The sequence below is a fragment of the Chamaea fasciata genome, unplaced genomic scaffold (genome assembly GCF_029207755.1).
Source record: "Chamaea fasciata isolate MVZ Bird 193981 ecotype frontalis unplaced genomic scaffold, bChaFas1.0.hap1 SCAF_3, whole genome shotgun sequence".
Taxonomy (NCBI): Eukaryota; Metazoa; Chordata; class Aves; order Passeriformes; family Sylviidae; genus Chamaea; species Chamaea fasciata.
The window spans coordinates 24,457,613-24,481,738 of NW_027094088.1; the positions used below are offsets into that span (position 1 = coordinate 24,457,613).

At 37.1% G+C, this 24,126-nt stretch overlaps 1 protein-coding gene across 2 annotated transcripts in view; it reads left to right on the plus strand.

Moving 5' to 3' along the window:
• Positions 1 to 24,126, plus strand: part of MTA3 (metastasis associated 1 family member 3) — a 132,423-nt gene that overhangs the window by 101,528 nt on the left and 6,769 nt on the right. Inside the window, exons 17-20 of one of the 2 annotated variants that reach the window (XM_066178380.1) lie at positions 6,208 to 6,239; positions 13,448 to 13,602; positions 18,227 to 18,254; positions 18,710 to 18,803. In XM_066178380.1, coding sequence (XP_066034477.1) covers positions 6,208 to 6,239; positions 13,448 to 13,602; positions 18,227 to 18,254; positions 18,710 to 18,769 — 275 coding nt within the window. In that variant the 3' untranslated portion in view covers positions 18,770 to 18,803. Of the gene's footprint in view, positions 1 to 6,207; positions 6,240 to 13,447; positions 13,603 to 18,226; positions 18,255 to 18,709; positions 18,804 to 24,126 lie in introns of those variants that run through there. The other variant, XM_066178379.1, reaches the window with a different exon arrangement.

A 24,126-nucleotide genomic window follows, 5' to 3' on the forward strand; every position in this document is an offset into this window, starting at 1 on the left:
TCTCAGGAAAAAATGATGCTGTGTTACTGTCATTTATTAGGGAAGCAAAGGAATATGAGAATGTATTTATGGCTCTTAGTTACTTCCTGAAATATATTGCTTTTATGCTCATATCATTATAGGAAATACTTAAGAGCTCAGTCCTGCCTTTCTATACAAAGTCATTAAAAACGTCTCTGACCCTCAAGAGATTGACCTAACAACCTTCTTACATTTAAATTTTGCAGCTTGCACAAGAGTAGCCAATTTCTCTCTGTTTTCACTGTGCAGTTGGAAGCAATAATTTTAAATATTTATTAGGAAACTAAAATGCTCTAAAGCTTACATTTCTGTGGTCAATAAATTCACTTATTTTTGCAGAGGTACAAATGATGATACTGAAGATGATGAACTACTGATGACTTCCAGAGCCCAAATAATGTGTCTGGAAAGTGACACAGGCCTTAATTACCCCAGGATGTTACTGCTGACATTGTCAATCATTTGTAGAACTAAGCTTCTGCATCTCATGTTTGCATGTGTTGAGTATTTTTTTCCCTATTTAAGTTTCTGTGTTATAAAACAGTCAGTTGATGATTCCCCACTTCACTCTTCAGTCTTCATTTCTCCAAACCGAGTGATGCAAATGATATTGTGACTTAAAATGAGAAATAACCAAGTAAGAGGAAAATATTTTTGTCCAAAAAAAAAAAAAAGAGAAATGTCTTTTCCCCCTAGAATTTCTTAAAATTGAGAAAATTCTTTATTATCTCACAATGACAAACATGTACATTGAATTTACATTATCTTCCAAGTATTTGAGCTCCTTTGATTACAAATACAAGGACAGTCTTTCATTCTCTGTCTGATGGCTGCTTAAACTGCAGGGTATTTTTCATGAGAAAAGGTGAGCAGTGTAATTGGCCACAGGAGTGCTTGGAAGGAGCGTAAGTATTTCTGCAAACCCAGGTTTCCTTGGATTTTCTCTGAGAAAGAACTAATCCTAAGAATGTTGTGTATTTTTTAAAATACAGACAGTGATTACTTTTGTTCTGCCAAAGTCAAAATACAATTTCCATTCAACTGAAATGCTCAGGTTTACCATATCTTGTGAAATGTGAATTATTTCTGAGGGTGAAATTACATTAGAAATTGAATAAGGGACTATTATTAATTCCTTCTGCATTTATTCCTTTCTTTCAAAAATGTATCTTTGGTTTTGTAAGGCTTCTTTCCCTACAATTGATTCACAAGAAAAACAAAAATCTAGAGTCACATTCATGCTTTAAAGCACTACTTGGAGTGTGCCATTGATCACTTTGCTTTTGTTGTGCCAAGGAAATGAATGCTTATGAAAAACCAGTGTATTGAATCCCTGAACTCATCATCAGAACCAGGGCATGGTTCTGGTTACACTGGTGCCTGCAGGGATTAGAAAGAGAAGGCATGTGGGACCCCAGGAGGGGTAAAGTGCCCCATTTTTGCTGTTGAATCAGTGTTTCTAATTTTAATATACAGGTAATGTGTAGATATGAAGCTGCAGTAGCCTTGGCTTTTCTGATTGGCAGAGTGAATCAGCTCTTCACACAGCAAAAAACACAATTAACACAACAATTAAGTTAACACTGAAACCACAATACAGATAGCCAGAGCTTAATTCCTAGAATTACTACTTTCCCCTAGTATTGTTTTGAAGAATTACAGTTGCAGAAAGAGAATCCTGTCTGTTTGATAACAGGATTAGCAGCATATTGCCTCCTGAATTACATGTTCTGGATTTAGGATCTGGAGTTCATACTCAAAGTACTTCTCTGTGTGATTACTGTCAAGTAGGTTGATTATTTTTTGTAAGCTGTGATTGCAGAGCAATAGTTCTTAACAATTTTAGTACATAATGCAATAGGGAAGGCACCTTCACAAAGTGCTTAGGTGCTGCAACTGGAAAGATCCTGTGTCTGGTCTGTGGTAATTCTGTGTGGGTTTTTTTTATTTTGTTTCATTTTTTTCATCTGTATATCCTTTCTCCGGTGTTTAACATTTCTGTCTTGGGAGAATAGTGGACTTCCTCAAAAAATCGTTCTTAGTATCAGACATATATATGTATTTGTTTATTTTTAATTATACTTTTGAATTAAAAATGTCACATGTTCAGTTGCTGCAAACTGGAAGGAAAAACAATTATGTTTGGTTACTCAAAACATTCATAACCCAAATGGAGGAGAAATAAGGAAGCAGTATTCCTTCCTCAGATTTTTTCCTGAAGTGGTCCATCCTGGCTGAAATTAACCTTTAAAGTCTTATGCACCATCATAAACTGAGATGTTGCTAGGATTAAACAGCTCTGCTATTGCCAGTCTGCCTTTATTTTCCACCTGTCAAAATCACATTATCTTCAAGAATATTTATTCTGGGAGTTTTAGAGGTAGCACATGTTTCACCCATTAGTATTCTCAATGATCCTGTTACATAAAAAAGAGAAATATCAGGTAACTCAGTTTTCTATCAGCAGAAATAAAGAATATCACATACACAAATAACACATGAACAGCTGGAAAAGGGTTCTGATGTGTAATAAAAAATAGCATGTTGCTGGGAAATAATATGTAAACTTGAAATAATTATGTGGCTGATATCATCCCTAAGCAGTGCACTTCTTCTGATTTAGTCTTAAGTGGTTTTACAGTGGGAAATTTTATGGTGTCCTACTGCCTGGAAACAGGGAGAAATGCTTGATTGATCAATGTGGTTGTTAAAGCACATTCTGATGTGAGGAAATGTCTTCTACAGTTTACTCATTTCTATTTGAGCTCAAATAAATATGTTGTAGAAAGGGCACAGGAGCATCTTAGGCAGTTTCTGCTGTTGGTGCATCAATTTCTCCACAATAATAAACTTATAAACATCTTGTCAGCGCTGAAGCTGCATTTACTGAAATTCCCCCACATCACAGCACTATAAACCCTTGTTAGTGGTGATGATGTCTGGCCACTTCTGCTTAAAATGGATCAATTTACTTCCTTGGCACTTCATTGGCCTTAAGGGGAGAATCAGTCTCCATCCTGGAGCTCCCTTCCTACTGGAGTGGTGCAAATACAGATCACTGTCTTGCACCAAATCCTTTGCAGTAAGAACTCACTTATAAACCAGGTGTCCACTGGTGCCAGTTTCACTAAATTTCGAGCCAGATTATATCAATTCCCGATGGCATCTCGTTAAAAATGAAAATCCAGTTTTGTTTTCTATTCTATTCAACCCCAAGGGTTTTGTGGTTTTTAAATAATCTCTGATGGCCTTAAGCTGCACTGGAGTTTGCATTGGTGCACAGACCCTTTGTAAAGGTTTCTAATGCTGTGTGACTGCCTTTTTAAGCGAGGGCTTCCTTCCTTAGTTGCTTTAGTTAAAAGTTTTCCACAAAATTGGCTGCTGTGTCCACGCATAAGTGTTTTTCAGAACCTGCCAAGTCAGGGTGTAATTATTTTCTGGAAGAAATTGGTGTTTCCTCAGTTCCAAAGTCTTAAAGAATATTTATGTATTATAGTATATAAGAGTTTAAATAGTGCAACAATGTCTTCTTAATTAGTAGTCTTTGCTAGATCTTAGAATCTTTTGACTATATCTACTTATTAAACAGTTCTTTTCCTACCTTTGTATTTATGGATATACTCAAGTCTCTGATGTTTGTCAACTTAGATGATATATCAGTATCTACAGCAAGAAAAGTACATTAAAAAAAAAAAAAGAGATTGATTCTATTGCCTGATATAACAGGGATAATTTACAAATACAACATTTTTCCCTTCTTGGCTGGGTTTTATTATTAGGTTATCAGGATGGTAATATCCTGGAGTTAACAGCTGCTGGCACTGCATTAACAGTATCTGTCAGTTCTTTTCAAAAATACACTGTTTAACAATTTCCAGGAAAATTTAGTTGTTCCTCAGCTCATTTTAGGGAGAATCTTCTCAGTTTCACAGACAACTGAGTGAGAGCATGTCTGCATATTTTGGGACAATCATGGCTAAGCACAGTTTTTATAGATTTGGCATATAGAGCTATGCCAAAAGCACAGCACCTCTGAGTATGAGGGAAGGTTGCAAGTATCTCAGTATAAAAAATACCAATTTTTGTTTGTCAGCTTTGGTTATTTTGAGAGTGACTGAAAGTGCTCTGTAATGTATCTCTTCTGTGTTTCAAGAGACAAGAAGCCCCATTCTTTGTGTTTAACTTTGTGGATAATTCTGCCTAAGTTCAGGATTCTTCAGGAAGTATTGTGCTCTTGGAGATAGGGTGGTTGGGGTTTTTTCTGGGTATTTATGCTTATAAATGGAATGAATCTTCATCTCAATTATTCCTTATTCCACTAATGCAGTCTCTGTGTTTTCTCAGGAATATTTGGGTCCTGAAATTTTATTTTACTGGGATGTCAAAAAAACAAACAAACAACAAAAACAAACAAACAAAAAACCCCCAGAAATTACTTTATTGTGAAGATAAAATTTTAACAGATTACAGAGTTCTTCACATTACTGTGATCTTCTCTTACTCTATAAGAGTTCCAAATATGTTCAAGTATCAGGAAGCAGTAGACCGTCACAATGTTTAGTTCTTATACTACCAGTTTAAAAACTGCCTGGAGGACTGGTGACCTAAATGTATTTTTATGTATGATAACTTCTGTGTGAAGAAAGAGAGGAAAAGAGGACTGGTAAAGGAGCTCACAACTAAGATGTTGCTGGCTTTAGGTAGGTATTTAAATTATAGTACCTCTGTCAATGTGACCTCAGTGATACAAATATTTCTTATTCAAAATTGGTTAAGGATGAAGACTTGTAAAAATGTAAACGTAAACTCAGTACTGGAATTCTGTTGAATGTTGGGGTTTATAAATAGTTTGAGATGTTTAAAATGGCTTACCTTTTTTCTATCAGTGATTGAACTATACCTTCAGACTGGTTAAGATGACTGCTCAAAATGAAAGGGAAATGCCAGTTTAAGAATGTGATTACTTTTTTTTTTTTTTTTTAAGAGCAATACAGCTGTTATCATGTCCTTTTAATCTCTTTAATGCTATTTTTAACAATAATGAAATCCCTCAAGAATTCTTTGTGTAAGGGATATTAGTTGGAAACCCTGTAAGTTGCAATTTGGAACCAAGACTAGAATAATAATAATAATAATAATAATAATAATAATAATAATAATAATAATAATAATAATAATAATGTGATTTTTTAGCATTTATCTCTCTTGCAGAACTGGGACTCTGCTGATTCAATTCATTTGGAATTATGCACATTTTATAAAAACACGTAGTTTTGATAAATGTCCCTTCCTTAAGAGCTCTCTATAGCCAACAAGGTGTCCTATCCAAGTTTTTGAGCAAGCCTGTGAGACTTCTGGTAGTATCATCTTGCATCTTATAGACCAGCAGTGAGTTTTCTTGCAAGTTTCTTTACTGTTTATGTTTTGTTACTGAAGTTGCACTGCTTTGAAAAAGAACAAGGTCTCTAATATGTGAACTGTAATATTTTAAAGCCAACGAGAGTGTGATTTCTGTTCTTGGGGAAAGAAAAAAGCAAAAGTAATCTGAGTTACACAGCAGGGTGAATTCTGTGTTAATTCTTGGTGTAGTAGTGATTGCTCTGCAATTTGTATAAATACAACCATGATGAGCTCAGTTGTCTGACTCTTGATTTATCATATAGGAGAGAACAGTTAACTTTTCTGCATGTTGCATTTCTCAATAAGATTTATCAGTTTCAAGCTGAACATCCACCTCAAATTTCTCAGAAAAAGGGTTGTCTAGTTTTATAAAACTTTTTTTGAAATGGGAACAGTAATGGAATTATGTTGATACTATCTGTATTTTTGTCTGCAAAGCTAATCCTTCATGATGCCATATGTTAAAAGCAAAATGAAAAAACCCCTCACTTCTTGGAACATGAATTATGAAATAGTTCCATTTTTATATTTTCTTGCAGAAGAGGATAATTAAGCAAAGAGAACAAGTGCAGTTAACTGCATATTATAGCATGCCATATATATTCAGGACCAATGATAAGTCTCATGCTCGTTTCGTGAGAAATCTTTCCAGTCTCTCCATTTTTGATGTGTTCATTGTTGTAGCTGAGCAGCAGCATCTTAGCCTTCAGGGTGAGCATCAGAACTTTTTTGCCTTTTGTGGATAAAGAAAACATTCTAATACGCTGTGGTTCTTTTATTTTCCAGAATCATCCAGCCATACAACAAGAACAATCATGGTAAGTATAGAGGAGATTATAGGATTATAGTGATATGCCTTTAGCTATGATTTTTCCTTTAAAAATGAAGTAGAAATAGTAGTATCGTAAGTCATTGGCTTTTTTTTTATAAAGTCCAATATCACTGTAGACATAAAATGAATCTGTCTTTACTTCATAAGAAATCTTGGGAAAAAATGAGAGATTAAACAGCTTAAGAGGTAACAGTGCTGTCAGTTTGAATTGCTAAAAAATTCAACTACAATTCTGTGTTCTGTGTTTAAGTGATTTTTGATTATGTCAAATTAATGTTGATAAAATTTCTTGCATTCTATATCCATATCACATGGGGCAGAGCACATTTAAATTTCAGAACAATAGCTGAGTACTTTCTTGCATCACATTCCTCAGAGGCCAGTTTCTGACTTTACCTTGAGTTTGATAATTGGGGTTCCAGAGATAGGGAAATGTTTAAGTGGACAGATACAACTTCAAAAATGAGAAAGCTTTATGTAATAAAATGTCATGCATTTGGTGTCTATCTTGCATTTTTACAGGGTAAGAAATGTTGGTCTCTTTCTTTTTCCAACTCATAATAAAGTTAGGTAAGGGCTGAACAACAATTCCATAAAGAAAACCTTTCTCTGACAGGGAATGATTGATGCCTGTCCTGTGGGTGTTTGAGGAGAGGGCTTTCTGCTTTTGGAAAAGACCAGTTTTTGAGGCGAGTGTTGAAATTTTAGAATAAGCCCAGCAAATCATGACATGAGCTTGTTTGTTTTCATTCCTACAGTTTTCAGGGTGTCCCTTCAAGTTTATTTGCCTCTTCTTTGTGTTTGGCATTTATGGGATATATAAATTCCCCTATGGGTTTCTTGGCTCTACAGGGATAAAAGGTTAATATAGTTCATTACCTTTATCATCAATGACCATTAATAATCAATTGTAAATTAATTATAAATAGGTAAGGACTACAGATCACAACCTTTCAAAATATTAGAGATGTCTGGAAAAGTGTTGTTTCTGTTTCCTACTGGATGTGATGTAATCCTTGTTGGTCATGAATTTGTTTCATACAAACGCATTTCAAAAGAAGATGTTTAGTTATTCAAGTGTATTCCTCTGTTATAAAATTTTGGAAGGGATTGAAAAGCTTTTCAATTTTTTCTGTGCTGCTTTGGTGTTGGGAAAAGAGCAGGGCAATTGTGTTGAAACTGGTGAACCCTTCACTCTGCTTTACCTTTACCCCTTTTTGTCCTATTAATTGTACTCAGAAGTTGCTCAGACTCTCTTTTCCATTAATTTATCAGAACAGTTCTAAAAAACTGAGCCAAAAGAGTGGGGTTTTTTCCTATGTATTTTTTTTCCTCACACCAATACATGTCCTAACTTTTAAAGAGAGAAGGAAAAGGTATTTAAATAGCTTGAGTTCTTGAGGTTCCTGTGTTGTGAACCTCTCCAGACAACTCAGATGGCTCAGACCTCAAGCAAATGTTCTGCGGTCATTATGAAGAAATTGCTCATTGCACTTAAATAAATAAAGGTAGAAATAAAAGTAAGTATTCTGCTAAGAGAGAAATCATTATGGTAATGTCTGGTCTTCTCTGCAACTAAACTATAACTGAATGTGTAAAAGAAAATTTCTTACTCCCCAATGAGTAAGTAGAAATTGTCAGTAAAACCAGAAAATATGGTATTCCTTGCACTAGAAACAGTATGAGTTGATGCATTAAATACAGATGTAGTAAAGCAATACTGCTGAGAGCCAATGTATAATCACTACTGCAATAAAGAGTTACTCTGAAATGAAGTGCCCTTTTTTTGACTGATTACGGTTATATTGTAACATGAAAAGTTAACTCATGACCTTTAGTCATCAGAATGTGGGAGGTACCACAGCAAATTTCTATTACTGCCTTGGCTGCTTTGATGTAAAAGAACTTTTGTCTTACCAAGGTAAAGTATTTGAACTTTTTTAAAGTTGTATTTATAGGTGTTGAAATATGTGAGGCATTAAATCTTATCGTGACTCTGAAGATTCAGATATATGCTGAAGTCCAAAGCCAGCACGTATAGAGTGTACTCTGCTAAAAAAACAAAGTTCAGTTTTTCTGAGGACATTACAAGAATTTTTCTTCTGCATTTAAATACAATGCTATCTGCCTATTTTTTGTTCCAGATTCTTGTTTGTAAAAATAAAAAGCCATAAAATATTTTAGGCATCTGTGTGATGGTGGGAGAGCAAGAGCATGCTCTGTTTTAACTATAAAATAAATTTCCTTTTATTCTGTGCATAATTGCCTAGCTTAATCCTTCATTATTAATTTACTGATTTCCATAAATAACTATTTACTTCGAAGTGATACCTTCTAAGACATGATTTATTCAGAGGTTATATAGCTTGTGTGTACCATATATGACAAACAGGGACTATAAACATGGCATTATTTTAGCCCAGATGCTTTGACAAGTCAGCTATCATCTTTCAGGAGGGTTGTTTCTTTTGGGGCTTTTTGGTGGGATTTTCCCCTTGCACAGAAAAGTCATTGACTTATGTTTTCAGCATTACAACTATTGTAGGTGTTTGTGAAAGGTTTGGTAGCAAATCCAGAGGTTTCAAAGTTATACTTGTGTTAAGTAGTTGGTTATTTTCTTGTATATGATCTGTTGTTTGAAAATCTTTCATTTTTAATAGCCTTTGGGTTTTTAAATGGAATTCTCTATCCAAAGTGGTTGTGTGCCGGCATGCTATATCAACATTTGAGACTTCATGCTGTGCAGAGATTTTGGGTATTAATTTTTGCATTCATCTCACATTTCTATGAATAACTAAACCAGCCCCGAACCTTGATGCTTATTAAAGGTATAATGCTAATCCCTTTGGAAATAGGAAAACTTCAGGTGTGGCAAAAGAGAATCAATACCTAATTTAAACTTAAGGTAATTCTAAACTTATTTTAAATGATGTATTGCACAATAAGGTCAATGGTAAGTATATGGAACCAATTAATATGGGTTGTTGCCAGTCATCTGAGCATAGCTGATTTCTTCTAGTGATTTTTTTTTTCTCCTTGTAGAGAGCTTCTTTTGCTCTGCTTGCTTTCAATTGATTTTCCTTGTTTAAAGATGCAACAAAAAATTTAAAATGTCATTTTAAGGTAATGGGAATGTTTTCCTTTTTGAAACAATGGGGGAAAACATGAGAAATCATGAATTGAAATCCACTTAAGAATTTATGGTAGTCCAGTTAAACATTCCTTCAGCCATAGTACAAATGTTCACTGTTAGTTTTTACACTTTGAATTACTGTGGGTCTTATGTGTTTTATTTCAAAGCTGAATGCCTTTTCAGACCTGAGTGTCTTTTCAGAATTTTTAGTGGCTCTCAATGAATAAATGTTTGATCACCTATATTGCAGTACAAACTGAGAAACCTATAGGCAGGTACCTTGACTGGAATTTGGGATCCATTTCTGAATTTGTACAGGTTTCCTCTCGTGACTTACCATGATGCATCTCAGTATCCTTGTGCTTCTCTGGGAGCCAGTGAGGACAGGAGACCTACTCTTGATACTAAAAATGCAATATTAAGTTGCCACTGTAATATAAAGTGGTTTGGGGATAGTATCCAAACTTCACTGGACTCACAGCTGCCCCTTGAGCAGATCTCACATGTATAGTGACCCTGTACAGTCATTTCCTTGGTTTCCCTGCCACAACAAAGCCTTATGCCTAGTGTACCCTCTTTTGGAAGACCTGATTTACAGTTGTAATTCAGTGCTGCTGCTTCCAGAGGATTTGACAGGGATAAAGACCTGTAGCTTCTTCGTTAAGGGATCACCTGCGTTCCTTGGAAATTGGAAGTGTCTCAGTTGCCCACTGTGAAATGAATGCGGATGGGAAATTCATGCCCCTGCCAGGCAAGTTTTGATGAGCAGCATTGCAAGCAGCAGGGAAATGGATCAGCAAGGGGCAGGTGAAGCTGCACAACAACCAGTCTTTATGTAAAGTCCTCCTTGTTGAAGACCTGGAAAAGATTGCCTTTGGTTTCTGAGGGTGCTTTCAGTCTGAAGCTTGGACACCACCTGTTTGACAGGTGAGACTCTTCCCAGAGATAACCCTGTGATGACTTAAATATTTGTGTCTTTACAGGATGTAAGTTTGCCTGAGTCAGAAATCCCTTTTTCTTGAGAAGTTTTTCTTTCAAGTGCACTCAAAGGTTTTTCTCCTCATGTCTTTTGAGCATGGAACAATTTTTTGTCCCAGAGGAACAAGAGATCTCAATGAATGTACTGAGACTGAGATGAGGAACTTGGGAGGAAGGAGTCACTCATCACAGAGGAAGATTTGTCCAAAATGCAAACCCCTGATGCTCAGTTGCTGCTCCAATGTGCCCCTGGCATTCAGACCCTTAACACCAGTGGCTCTGTTGCAAGCTCAGAGCACAGCTCATTAGTGATGTACACAGTCAAAATCAAAGCAGCAGCAGCTGATTGCACATGGTGCTGTTGTGAGGAAATTACTGAAGCTTTTTGCAAGTAGAGTTTTAAATGAGAAGGACTTCTGTGGTAGCTCAGGGAGTGTTCCTGAGGCTTTCATAACCTTTCTGGCATAACTGTGTGCCAGGGGGAAAAATTTGAATTCATCACCATCATAAAAGAAAAGCATTTAACAAGTACTTTGTATGAAAGTTAATTTTGCTCTTGGTGTTGATATTAGTGTGATGGTGGCATTAAATGCTCATTTTCATACACATTGGTGAATGTATTTTTGAGAGGAACTAATGAACTGACTGCCTGGTCAAGAGCTTCAATTGTTTTTATTAACTTGAAATTAATGTGGTCCCTAGCACAGACTGGAGAATAATGATCTTATTTTCTCTTGTCCTTATGTGAAATGTAATTAATTTCTTCAAATAGCTTGAAAGGGCTGAGGTAGAAGGGAAATAAAAGAGAAAATTCTAACCAATTTGATGCAACAGAAATGAGATTATATTGTAAGCCTTGTGCCATTTTCTATAGTGTTATCTCTTTCTTGGAATGAGGGTTAGGGCCTAATAAAGGTAGAAAAAACAGAAATTCAGAATTAGTTGCAATATCTGGCTCTGCCAGGGGAAGAAGTGTTGTGAAAAGACAAGTACTCTTTCCATCAGGCTTCACTGTTCACAGTTTATACCACAGGAAAGACGCTTTTTGTACCTTGTATATTTTCTGAACATTTTTTGCCTGTACTTCTTATCTTGACTAAAGGGAACATTGAACGCTGTATTAGAAAGGAGCCCGGGAAAAGATCTGAGCCATTATACGAGATAACTTAAACCTGTTATTGAGTAGGGAAGCACAACAGAAACATACCATTGGAGCCCTTGAATTTTTCTCTGTAGTGTGTTGTGCTGGCAACTGCCAGATACAAATATTTAATAGGAAATCTGATGTATGGCAATGTTTTCCATGGATAACTTCTTACTCTCTTTTTCGAACACCACCAAGAAGAGATCACCGGTTGAAAACCTTAATGAATTTCTAATTTCGGAGCACCTATGCATTTTATTCTGAACTTACTCTAAATAAAGCTAAATCACTTCTAGTAGCATGTCTTTTAGGTCTTTGTCCTCACAAAAGCTAATACAAAAAACTATGTGAAAGCCAAACTGCAGTCTAGACATGAAATGAAAAAGATGGAAAAAAATTAAGTAGCTATTTAAAGGGCTACTATGACCCTGTGAGCAACAACTAAATTCACCATAAATCTTTATTTTTAAGACAAAGGAAAATAGTTTAACTCTAAGAAAGATTTATATGCAACTCGCTCAAATATGATGTCTTGTTTCTCCTCTTCTTGTTTGGTTTTTTTACATGAAGTCTAAGGAATCACAGAGGAGGTGACTCAGTCACTTGCAGTAGCATGATGAATACTGGAATTTTCTGCTCAATGCATAAAATTTGTCCTACTGGAGAGAGTAAAGGGTGTGGTGCAAGCTGTGTCAAAACGCGAATATAATGCTTTGAATGTGAGTGTAACAACTCTTCAGAAAATTGATGTCCTTGCTTATCTTTTCTGGCTTTTATGTTTTCATGATATGATTTAAGAGATCAGTTCTGTGCTCTGTTCTGCTGGTATTTGTGGGTTCTACCAGCACCTTCCTTACCCAGTGACTGTGATGTTGGTCCCCTGCACTCCCACAAATGTGCAGCACTGGGTGCATTTTAGGAAAATTACAAAAATGGTATCAGTAATGTGGGATACTGGTATCATTTCACCAAGAAAATAGTACTTCTTCCAAAGAAAATATGATGTTGAATCCATGTGAGATAAAGTAAGCAAATTTTCATCTTTGTATAATGTCTTCTATCATAACTGGTTTTGTCCAGTTGTTAGTCCTGCTGCTAATCGATTACATGGGAAACAAGATTCAGATTTCTGAGCTGGATATTTTTTTCATAGTATATTCTTCCAAAACATTACCTATAGATGATTCAGAAAACATTTTTGTTCTCTCCTCATGTGTCAGAAGGCAGCTTCTCTTGTTAGATCTGAGTACTTGCTCTCATTGCACAATTACTCCAGGTAAAGGTTTAGTGGAAAATTAGTGCGTGGTTTTCAGTTTGACGTTATCAGCTGTGGAATGAATGCAGAGGTATTACAGATTGCTCTAACTAGATAAAGACCAGTGAGTAAACCTAAGAACCATGGCACCAGCATGGTGATATAAACCTTTGTTTTCCTGCTTCCATTCAGGTTAGCAGCAGGACCAAATCACTTGTCTTATTCAGTGACTAATATTTAAAAGCAAAAACAGGCAGAGTAAGGACCTGCAAAGTGAGAAGTATGAATTTTTTTGAAATTAGGTAAATCCCATACTTGGCTGAAAAAAATAGGTCTTGTGTCTCATTGCTTGGGATGTTAGCTTTTTTGCTCAGAAAATATTCTCTCCTAAAATCAATGGGTTTCTGTTTCTGAATTGCTCAGTTCATAGCATTGACTCATGCCTCAATATCTTTTTATATAAAATGGCATTAGCAATAGTTAATTAGGTTTTTAAAGAGCTTTAAACTCTATGCATAAAACATGTCAATGGGCACAGGTTGGTTGTTCTCTTACCCCCAGGTACTGATTGAGGCAGATGAGCTGGGTTTTGAGACGTGTGCAGGCTGTCCTTTACAGCAGAATTCATTAATGGAATTATGCTTATTCCCAGACAAACAACTTTTCCTTTTATTATGATTTCAGCATGCTGCTCCCCACATCCATATGACTAATGGTAAGGCCTTGCAAGCCAGTGCAAGTGCCATTAAGACAAGCACCATTCCAGTGATCAAGAGACAGAGGCAAAATTGGCTTGATGCTTCAGATGATGGTTTCTTTATAGCTACAGAAGAGACCAGGTAAGAAAAAAAGAAATCTTAGCAGGGAATGAGGCTTCACTGCGTTCGTGTTACTGATCCATTATTTCAATAACAGTTTTTGTCATTTATTACCTGAGGTTGCATTACAGCAAGGAGCCATGTTTGGCACATGCCCAACTTTGCATCTTCTATCTATTGATATTGTCAGCATTTCATTAATAGACTTAGTGCTACTTCTCTGTGGCAAAGATTTGAACTTTTAAATGTCACTTATTTTAGTTTGTATACAATGAGGTTTAGGGCCCCTCTGATCATCCAGCAAAATATAAATGCGTCTACAGTGTAGCTTATCCTCTAAAATTTTCAGAACTTGAAAAATAGTGTACAGTGGAGAAATATACAGCTGATAGCATCTTTTCCAGGCTAGAAGTTGATTTCCTTTAAAAGCAACTGAGATGATAATCTCCTTCAGCCTTTCATTTACAGATTAATTGGTAAAATTTAATGAGCTTTTGCTTTTCCCAGAAGAGCTTGATGAAGAGTCACTAGTTTTCTGGAGGTTCCTGTGTTCCGTTCTTTTCTTCCCTTGTCTGGCCCTTCCTTGATTTGATTCAGACTAAGACAAGAAGTTACAGTCTGTTTTCATAAGCTGTGCTTATTTGGCCTGTTATTTAAAAACCTTTAATATCTTGCTTAATTACAGCAAGTAACATCAGACTGTTCCTCACTTCTGTGATTATTTCACAAGCCTAGAAAAGCTGGTAGTTGAAGAAAAATGGAAATAATAAAAAGAGGGAAGAGAAAGAACATATGCAAATATAGACATAACCAAGGAAAATGTACATGTTTAATCCCATTAATGGCAGATTCAGCTAGGAAAGTTAACATGCTGGCACATGATAATTGGTTATGGCACTTTTTGGGTTTTTTTATGAGGATTGCAATAATTCAGAGAGAGTGGTGAAAGGCTGATGAGCTCTTACTTAGGCTTCTGATTCCAGCCCAGATTCATGGCATTTTGAGAGTTGTTTGAGACAAAGACCTTAGTAATATCAGACTAATCCCTAGCAATTGGATCCTAGATGTGAGACTGATTACCTTTTGAGGTTTTAGAATTTTCAATTTTTTTTTTTCCCAATGTTATAGAGAAGTGCCTGTCAAAGGATGAGAAGAGTTTTCGGCAGTGATCTCTGCAGTGATCTCAGAGGCAGCCCAGACAACTGAGCTGGACTAGATGTTTAAATTCGAGGTGGTTGAAGTGTTGTGGGATGAGTCCTGGCTTTGCAAATCACTCATCTGTGATAGCTCTGCTTGTTCTCATCCTAGGAAATTCCCCTCCCCACTCCCAGGGCTGCAGACCCCATACCCAGGCCAGGGAGAAAGCAGAGTTGTTTCTGGCTCTGCAGCCAGGGTAGGGCACAAACAAGGGTCTAAGTCCTCAGGGGTCTGTGTCTGCTGCTCTTTTCCAAATAATGGACAGTTTAAAGTAACATTTGAAACCTCCTGGTATGGGGAACACAGGGAAGTTAGACCTCACTGACACTCCTCAAACAATGAGGTGCCTGAACGTGTGCTGTTGCATCTCTCTGGCAGGTGCTGGAGCAGCACAGCAGGGAATGATGCTTTTTATCCTTTGAAACTGTTTCACATGAGATCTGTTCCTTGTCTTTCACAGGGATTTTCCTTTTTTTTTTTTCTTTTTTTTTTTTTTCTTTTTTTTATTATTATTTTTTTCTTTGTGTGTGTGTGTGTGTGTTTGTTTTCCTGTCCTCATACCATCCCGACTGACTACTTCCCTCACTTGTGCTGTCTTCTTTCTAATTGTTTCCTTTCACCTTTACTCTGAGATTATTTAGAGATAGGGTAGCTCATTCTCCTCTGGGCTCTGAAAGTCTCCAGCCTTCAGAGCTCCAAGTGGAAAGCACTGCCTGGTTCTGGTGCTAGGAATGCCCTAATGTCCAAGACAACAATTAAATCAATGCTCTGCTTTTGAGGGTAGGTGGAGGCAGACAGCACTCCCTGACAGCCGGCCTGTCCTGTGATAGGAGCTCACACAGCTCAGCACTGCCAGGAAAAAGTTGAATGCAATATAATTGCAAGGGGAAAAGATGTCTAAGGAGGAGATGTCTGAAAGAGCAGCACACAATTTACCCAATCCTGACACAGAATGAAAGAAAAACCCCGAAAAAACCCATGCAACAAATAAGAATGATCTGCCAGGGAGCAGCCATTAGGTTCTGAACATGTTCTGAACACTCAGCTCAGAGATAATCACCCTATCTAAAGTCACAACTCATTCTTTAGGGAACTTTTTTGGTGCTCCATCAGGATCCAATCTGTTTTATCATGTGAATTTGTTCATTAAAAATACATATGAGAGAGACAGATGCTAATTATAGCAAAAGGAAAAATATTTTTTACTGTAATTGAAGCCTGCCAAAAGGGATATAATTTTCAGTATCATGTTTTGTTTACAGCCGTCCACAACAACTTTCATTTCTCTGTTCTAAAATAATTTTTTTTGTCGAGTGAATTAATGTTTAAGATGGACATTTTTATAAAACACCAAGTAGGGAGTTTAGAGGGTAAATTTTCAGAGAAATTTAGCTTAAAAAGCCCACACTATAATAGAATGTTGATATTTTCAGAAAAAAAAAAAAGAGTAAGTAACATTGCTCCTAGACTAAAGAGGTACCAGTCTATTTCATGCTAATCAAACCAAAGATGCACATGAGAATTCTCAATGTTATTATTCGTCAATATATAGGTGAATAAATGTATTTATTACTCCATTTTAGAAGAAATTTTAGTAATATTAATTTTTAATAATAATACTTTCCTCTTTGAATTTAATCAACAGTATTATTTCTGTAAACTTAACTCTTCTGTATATAATTGCTCACATATTTAATATATTTGTAGCAGTGGATATGAAATATTAAGAGCTGTGAAAATAACTATGGGAATTATATATCATCTAAGCTAACCCTTGGAGTTACCCAAGAATTTTAGGGCAGTACCCTTCTATCTACACTCAGGCTACATACAGTTCAACAATGTCTGCAGGTTTTCTTAAAAATTAGTGTGAGCTTGTGCATCATGGAAACACAAGGACTGGAGTTTACATCTGAAGCTGAACATATTTATAGGTGCTAATCTGCCCTTCTGAGTAGTGCAGAAATGTATTTTATATCAGTTGTATGCAAATCCTCATACAGTTCAGCTTTGTTTTTATTTGAAGTTGTAGCTATTTGAAAGCCATTTCCTCCCCGGTTGTTTATCAGTATCTGCACATCTGAGGAAGAAAGGCAGCAGAGCTCCCGTTGGTGTTTCCCTCTTTCCCAGCCTGATTGCCTCCTCAGAGCTGGGCTGCACATTAACACGGTGCTGAGCCCCAGTCATTACAGCCCACGGCCACTTTGGGGAAGAGAGTTTTCCCACCTGTCTGCATATTAGTGCCTTGAAGGGATCCCCCTCATCAGTTTTGTCATGTGTACCTGTGGATGTCCTTCTGAATACTGTCAGCATGCTCAGTGAATTTTGCCAGTGAACACAGAGGTCCTCAGTTCAGCTGTTTCATCTCTGATGACAAGCTGCACTCCCCATTCCAAACCCTCCCTGATGCCTGTGTGAGACCAGCTCCCATGGGATTTTCCTGCCTCTGTTCAGTCACAGGCTCACAGCAGACGTTAATCTAGGCAGAAAACCACATGGCAGTCACCTTTTGACATTACATCATAATTTTATGTTGGGCTTTACTGGATTTAATATTTTTATGTTTTTCTTTATTTGTATCCTTTTTGAATGAAAAAAAAATTCTCGTTCCCTACTGTGAAATAACTTGCTCAAGAATTTATTCTAAAGTGCAAATCTGTTTACATAGTTTGTTTAAAAAATCACTCTTTAAAGAGCCTCACTTTTATCACTGCTCACCAAATGAGTGTCCTTATTTTTTTTTTAATATCCTTAGATATTACTTGCTAGGATTCTCCTAGCACTACGTGCATGCTTTAGGATAAACCAGAAGCCTCCTAACTATAAAAGCATTTTATTCATTTCTTTGTCCTAAATCAGCTTTGCTATAAGGAAGTTTTTTAGGTGATGGAGATTCTATTGTATGCCCAATTAGAGGTCAACAGAGAGAATTACTATATTGCGAGGAACAAAATTCTTTATACAGCATTGCTATTCTGGGAGTTAATAATTGAAAGAATTGTACGGTTCATATTATGGTCTTCAGAACCTCAGTAAAATGTAATATATCGGTTTAATATATCTCGAGTTATATAAGATATAAACATAATCTTTGAGTAAAAGTAGCAATATTACTACTGAAGCATTTGACATCAAGGGGAATATATCTGTTGATTAAAACATTTCTTACCAATTCTAGGTATGCAGTGTGCTTCTATTTTCTATACACACGCTCTGTCCCTCACAGAGTGCATGTGCATGCCAATGCTCGGACTTGTGTAGGGACAGCTAAAACACTGGTTGGTAAATGAATTATTTTTTTTTCAGCGTTTGCATTATAAGAAATGTGTGGAAATGTTTGGCTGACTGTGTTTTAGCAGCGGATTCTATGTGCTTTCCCTTCATGGGCCGAAAAGCATATTTGCATATAGATCTGCAGTTGAATGACTCAATGCTTGTTTCCTTTCAGTGCTGAAGCAGTTAGAAACCTTCTCACGGTAAGTGCAACTCCATTGGGAATGAGTTAACTGCAACTGCTAAAATTAGAACATGATCTTTAGCTTGTTACCAGCAGACATGGCTTCCTTTTTTTGCTGATAAAATGATTTGAGAGGCATCCCTGTGGCAGCTTTATGTAGGCAATTTTCTTATCCCTCACTTTATGTTCTGTCTCGAAAAGGAAAATTCTTCCCTTGATTTGTTGAGGTGCTACGTAAGGATATCACAATTGCTGTGATAATTACCTGGTACCACTCATTTTTATTTATGCATGTCTCATAGCACACACAGAAAAGCTTAAAATCCAAAGTTGCATGTCGAGAAAGAAGAGAATGTGAGGCTGACAACCAGCTTCTGCAGAATGTCGAGTCTTGCTGTGCTGTCAGTGGTCTGCTTCTCTTGCAGAAGTGGGGGAGAGCCCTGCTAGTGCTCATGGCCCTTCGTGCTCCTGCAGGTGCTGCTGGCCCTCTCTGCAGTGCAGCTTTATCTGTGGAAACCCCAACCTCTACCTTGAAACACAAACTGAAAACCTGTGAGGGCCAAAGTCCAGGTTAAGAGTTGTGGGTGACCTGCCCCTGCCCCCTCTCTGTCCCACGTGTGTTTTACTCTAGGCTTAGGCAAAGTCATGCACAGTGCTTGAGTTGCAGCTCGTTGCTGGGAGAAAAGGGAAAACTGGAGGAGTTTTCGCTCTACACAGTGCAGAGCTGCAGGTCTACATCTGAGCCAGAGTTCCAGTGCTAACTGCTCTGCTCCTTCTTCCTCATCAGACGTGTAACTCCTATCACACAAATGTCCATGGGTGTGTTTACTCTCTTTTTTCCAGTTGGCCCCAACTGTGCAAAAAAATTTGTGCGTCAAAACAAAAAATGTGTTTTTGGCCTCTGCTTTTCATAAAGATGAGGCACTTTGATTTGAATTGGGATCCTGGTTTTGAACTACACCACACTTGGGTCCTGGGCATAGTGTATTTTCATTTCTTACCTGCATGACACCATGACCTTTAGACCCCAGCCCAGTAACCAGCTGCAAGAAGATGCCTGGCTGCACTCTTGGAGCATCAGCTGCAAGCCTGGGAATGTGATGCACCAGCTCTTTAACAAAAAACTGTATCAAACTCTAAGGATGTAATTTTTTGGCTCCTTTACTTCTGTTGTATTATGTAGTTGTCATACATCTTGAGAAGCAGGAATTACAAAATATATCCCTCAGAAATCTGTTTAATCCCCACTGATAGGATTGCAAATATCTTATTGATTGGCCACATCTGAGTCCAGGTGAACTGACAATTCTCTCCAGTCGCCGTGACGATACTGTGTGTGAGGCCTTCAGGGAACAACTGTCCTTGCTACAGTTTAGGAGCCATCCTGCTTGGTTAATTTCCATTCAAAGCCGTTATATGCTCATGAGAGAGCATAATAGTTCCTGTGAGATGTTATTTTGACCTTATTTCGTGTGGTCTATTCATAAATGCTGTGCACTGTTCATTTCTTATAAATCATACTTTTCTGAGCCCCAGCTGAGGTGGTACTGTGATACAGAATCACAAGCAGCAGTATAGAAACTAGATCATTATCTCTTATCATTCATTTCTCATTGAGCAGCTTTTGTGGGTCTAAAGACATTTTCTTTCAATATTTATCTACATGAATTTTTCCTGGTGGACCCTTTATGGTACCTACTAAATCAAAGTAACACTATTGTGATAATGCAAATGTTTGTTTTTAAAAGCAGGTTCATTCCATGGAAGTAAAACAGCTCATTTGAAGGTCGTGAATTTTTTTTTTTTTTTTTTACTAAAGGAATCATAGTTATATACAAGGAAAACATGTTCAAAAAACCCCTCAGAGCTCAGTGTAAGTTGTTCCATTGGATAGAGCTGGGAGGTTTGTAAAAACACATGCTATTATGGGGTTTGCTTTATCAGTCTTCAGAGCAAATGAAATACAGTGATGCTGGTTTGGTGCTATGGATTAATCTTACAGTTTCAGTGGCACTGCAGTAAGCTACTTGCCCAGTTTAAAGCCACATGGTAGTGGAAAGATGTTGCAGTGTTTGGAGCGCTTGCCTAGGACTTGGAAAACCATGATTCAGTTCCCTGCTTCCTCACAGACCTCCCATGATATGTCAAGCAGGTCTTTTAAGTCTCTATCTCCAAGTGTTTATATACCTAACTGCTCAAATACAAAATGAAGAAGGTTCCTAAGTGCTTGCTTGAAGACTTGGAGGCAAAGAAAAAGAACAGGTAACTCCTGTTCTTTGCCTGAAGAATCAGATGAAGCCTTCTCATTCTTCCAGAGTGCTGCTCCACATTAAGCAAGTCAGAAGCCTTAGATGGGATCTTCTTTCAGAGAAAACTCTCTACCTTTATTGGCAATAGTCTCATAGAAATGCCACCCACAGGAGTCCAGAAGCTGTTGACTGAAACAGGATGATTTGTTAGTTTCAGAGCTGCCTCCACTGATTAGCAGATGAAAATTAGTTGGCATACAGCTTTGGTGATGACCGCAGGGAGGCTGAGGAACAGATGGCTGTAAATGACCTAGTTACTGCTGCCTGAAAAGTCACACCTTTGGCTCTTGTGAAACGATCCTGCCCTGTTGTCAGCAGATATTCAAATATTCTGCCTCTCCAGGGGGCCTTAGATACCAAAGTGTGCTTTGTAATTGCATCTTAGGTCAGAGCTTGAATGTGGTTAATTCGCATGACTCAGCTAAAAAACAAAGGCACGTTTAGAAGGGTCACTCAGCCACTTGCAATCTTCTCCACTGCCGTTGACAAATGTTCTCTCACATTCGGACAGTAGGTGCAGAAATAGCCAGAAAATCATATATTTGGAAAGGGAAATACAAGTTCTAAAATAAGCCTTTTTGTAAAATTTTATTGTTTTGGGAAATTTGGGAGGGAAAGAAAACCTCAACAACTTATACGAAATACAGGGATAATAAATGCATTAAGGATTGTCTTAAACATAGATGTTGGTGGAGAAGCTCCTATATAAGCACTTGACTTTTCCAAAAACCTTGTTTTCTCTGCTGGACCTTCCAGACCCAATTCAACAAAGCCCTTAAATCCATCTCTGAGCTCAGTGCCTCGGCTAGAGTACATCACGTAGCCCCCAATACACATTATAAGTCTGATGTTAGATTGGGATGCCATGCAGTTCTTTTAACCTGTTTTTGGATGGTTCTTGACAAATTTTTAGTTTCCTGCAGCATGGTTTCCCAGTTCAAAAGGGTTTTTTTTCAGAAGCTGTCTTTTGTGTTTGCACAGAGGATTTGATGTTGCTGAGCCCAATCCTCTTTATCAAATGTTTTAACAGAATGTTTTAGGGCTTATCTTTTTGTTAGCTTGCTGCTTAGCTTCTTCCTAAATCCACATACCCGGTGGGAATGTGCCATCTTGTAATATTTGGCCATCTTCTATTGTGGGAGTTAAAACCAATTTGGTTTTGAACAAGAGGAATTTTTTTTTCTATAAATAAGCATCTTTGTATGGGAAGCCAATTTCTCTGTCAAAGCCTTGGGAAACATACAAAGCAAAATAAAAATGCAAACTTGTCAGGCCAACATATTTAAGTATCAAAGAAAAGATAGAGACAACATTAATTATACAATTGTTACCTCTAGCGAGGCTCGAGTAACATCAGCTTAGGGCTAAAATTAGTCGACTCTTACTATTCCTATGCATAAACCATGGTAGTTTCTCACATTACATCTTAGATATTGATGATTGTAATCCTCAAATACTGTGCAATATCACTGTTCAGAGATATTTTTCACTTTTTATAATTTCTGTGCTCTGTGAGCAAGAGTAACTTGTAGAAACTGGACACGGAGTTAAGAATTATTTCATCTGAAGGCAGGGAAATACATAGCAATAATGTGCATGTAGGCAGGAAAACTATGTAATTCCTGTGATGAACACACTGTTGCTAAAGTTAAATAGCAAAAAATATTATAAAATTGTACCGTGGTGAATATGTTCAAAGATATGGTGTCAGTGATCCTCACAGTCTTAAAATTCACACAGAACTGCCCACTAAATTTAATTCCTAAGTTGTCCTCTACCAGAGCCTTAATTTCAAATTACAGATAGAGGATTTATTTCTGAATTAGTCCATGTTTCAGTGTATATATTTAATCATTTGTTCTTAGTACTTTCCTTGATGATTTGGGGTTTTTTTAAACTCATGACCCTCTGGCATAAATGTAGGTAAGGCTGTGGAAAAACAAGTGCTAGTTGGTCTCTTTTTGTGAAAAAGCTTGCATAAGTATCTACATAGGCATTTTAAATATAAAATACCATGGAGAACATATTGACTGTGACTGTGAAAGTCAATCACAGAGATAACTAACAGTTCTTGTCAAACATCTAAGGAGGCTTGACTGGCTGTTTTTGTAACTTGTGCTATGGGTAGAGGCTAAAACGTTTACTTGACAAAATACTATTCAAGTGTTTTTCTTGTGGAGAAAACACAGATCCAGACTTTAAAATTCCAAGGTTGCCCCTTGCTTGGTGTGAGACACCAGACAAGTAATTTATTTCAGCCTTTCTTTAGCTCCACCATTTTGTCTGTAAGCTTGAGTAATATTGGTGTACATATACTCTTTAGGATGCTGTGCAGTTCTTAATTAGCCAGTCCAAAAAGAACTATGAGACACTGATGTGAAAAGTGCTGGCCATAAATATGGAGAGCAGGATGAGTGGCAGAAAATGAACTTCAATAGACCTTTGGTCAAATAAATATTTTTTAAAAGTTAAAAAAATCTTCAACCTTTGACATGAAAGTGACCTTAGAAATTAGCATCAAATCATTCTGTGGAAAAGCTTTCTCTGTCAATGCCACACTATAGATTTTTAATCCATGTTCTGCCCTGAAGCTTCTGCATGTAGAGAAATGCTGATTATGCAAGGGATTGATGGTGTGAAGTAGAGCCCCAGGGGATGGGCTTGTGAGAGAACTTTTGCTCTCCAACTGTTTCTGGTAAGACTGAATAATTTTTATTTTTCATCCCTTGCTTAATAGCGAGTACCCAGGATGCCAAGAACCTCCTCCAAATATAACCTATTGGTACATATGTTATTCCAGGAAAAGTATATGCATAATTGATAAAAAGGAAGCACATTCTCAGTATTTTTGAGCCTCAGGTAGCATTATAAGCTGTAATATTGTAAAGCACAGTGATCAGGCCAAAAACTTCACATGAAGCATACCCTGAAATAATCAAGCAAGGTAAGAAAAGAAAGACAGAAAAATACTAATAGTATAGTAGAAGTATAGTATCTTTTTTTTTATTTTTCTATAAAAAATATAATAAGGAGCTTTTTGTTATCTTGGACTTAAATAAGCATATTTAGTTGACACAATATTTTTGAAAGTTTTCAAGGCAGTATTTAATGTTGCTGGGGCCAGAAACAGAAGTTGTATGTTCTGTACCTTTTTGTCATAGAGTCTGGGATAATGCTGGAATTGTGAATTAATTTCCAAGGTGTTTGGGGAGTAGTTGAAAGCAACATTGTGTTCCAGTGTTAGCCAGCTCACTCTCATGCACCTTCTCTTCAGTTTCTTGCTTGTCTCAGGAAAAATTAAATGCTGCCATGTGGGTAATTTTTTCATCTCATAGCAGGTGATGTTTAATCATTATATAGAATGGGCATCCTGCTGCAGAATAATTAGATGGTTTTGAAAATTCCTCTTGGTAGAGTAGGAATTCATCCTCACCCTGCTGATACAGTTAGGAAGAATGAAACAGCTTTGAAATTTGCTGGTGTTTGTGCATGTGAGCTGTGGAAAGCTTTCTGGTTCCCTGGATTCCCAGAGTGCTGGTGAACTGACACATCTGCAGTGATCATGTGTGTTCCTTCCCAGGG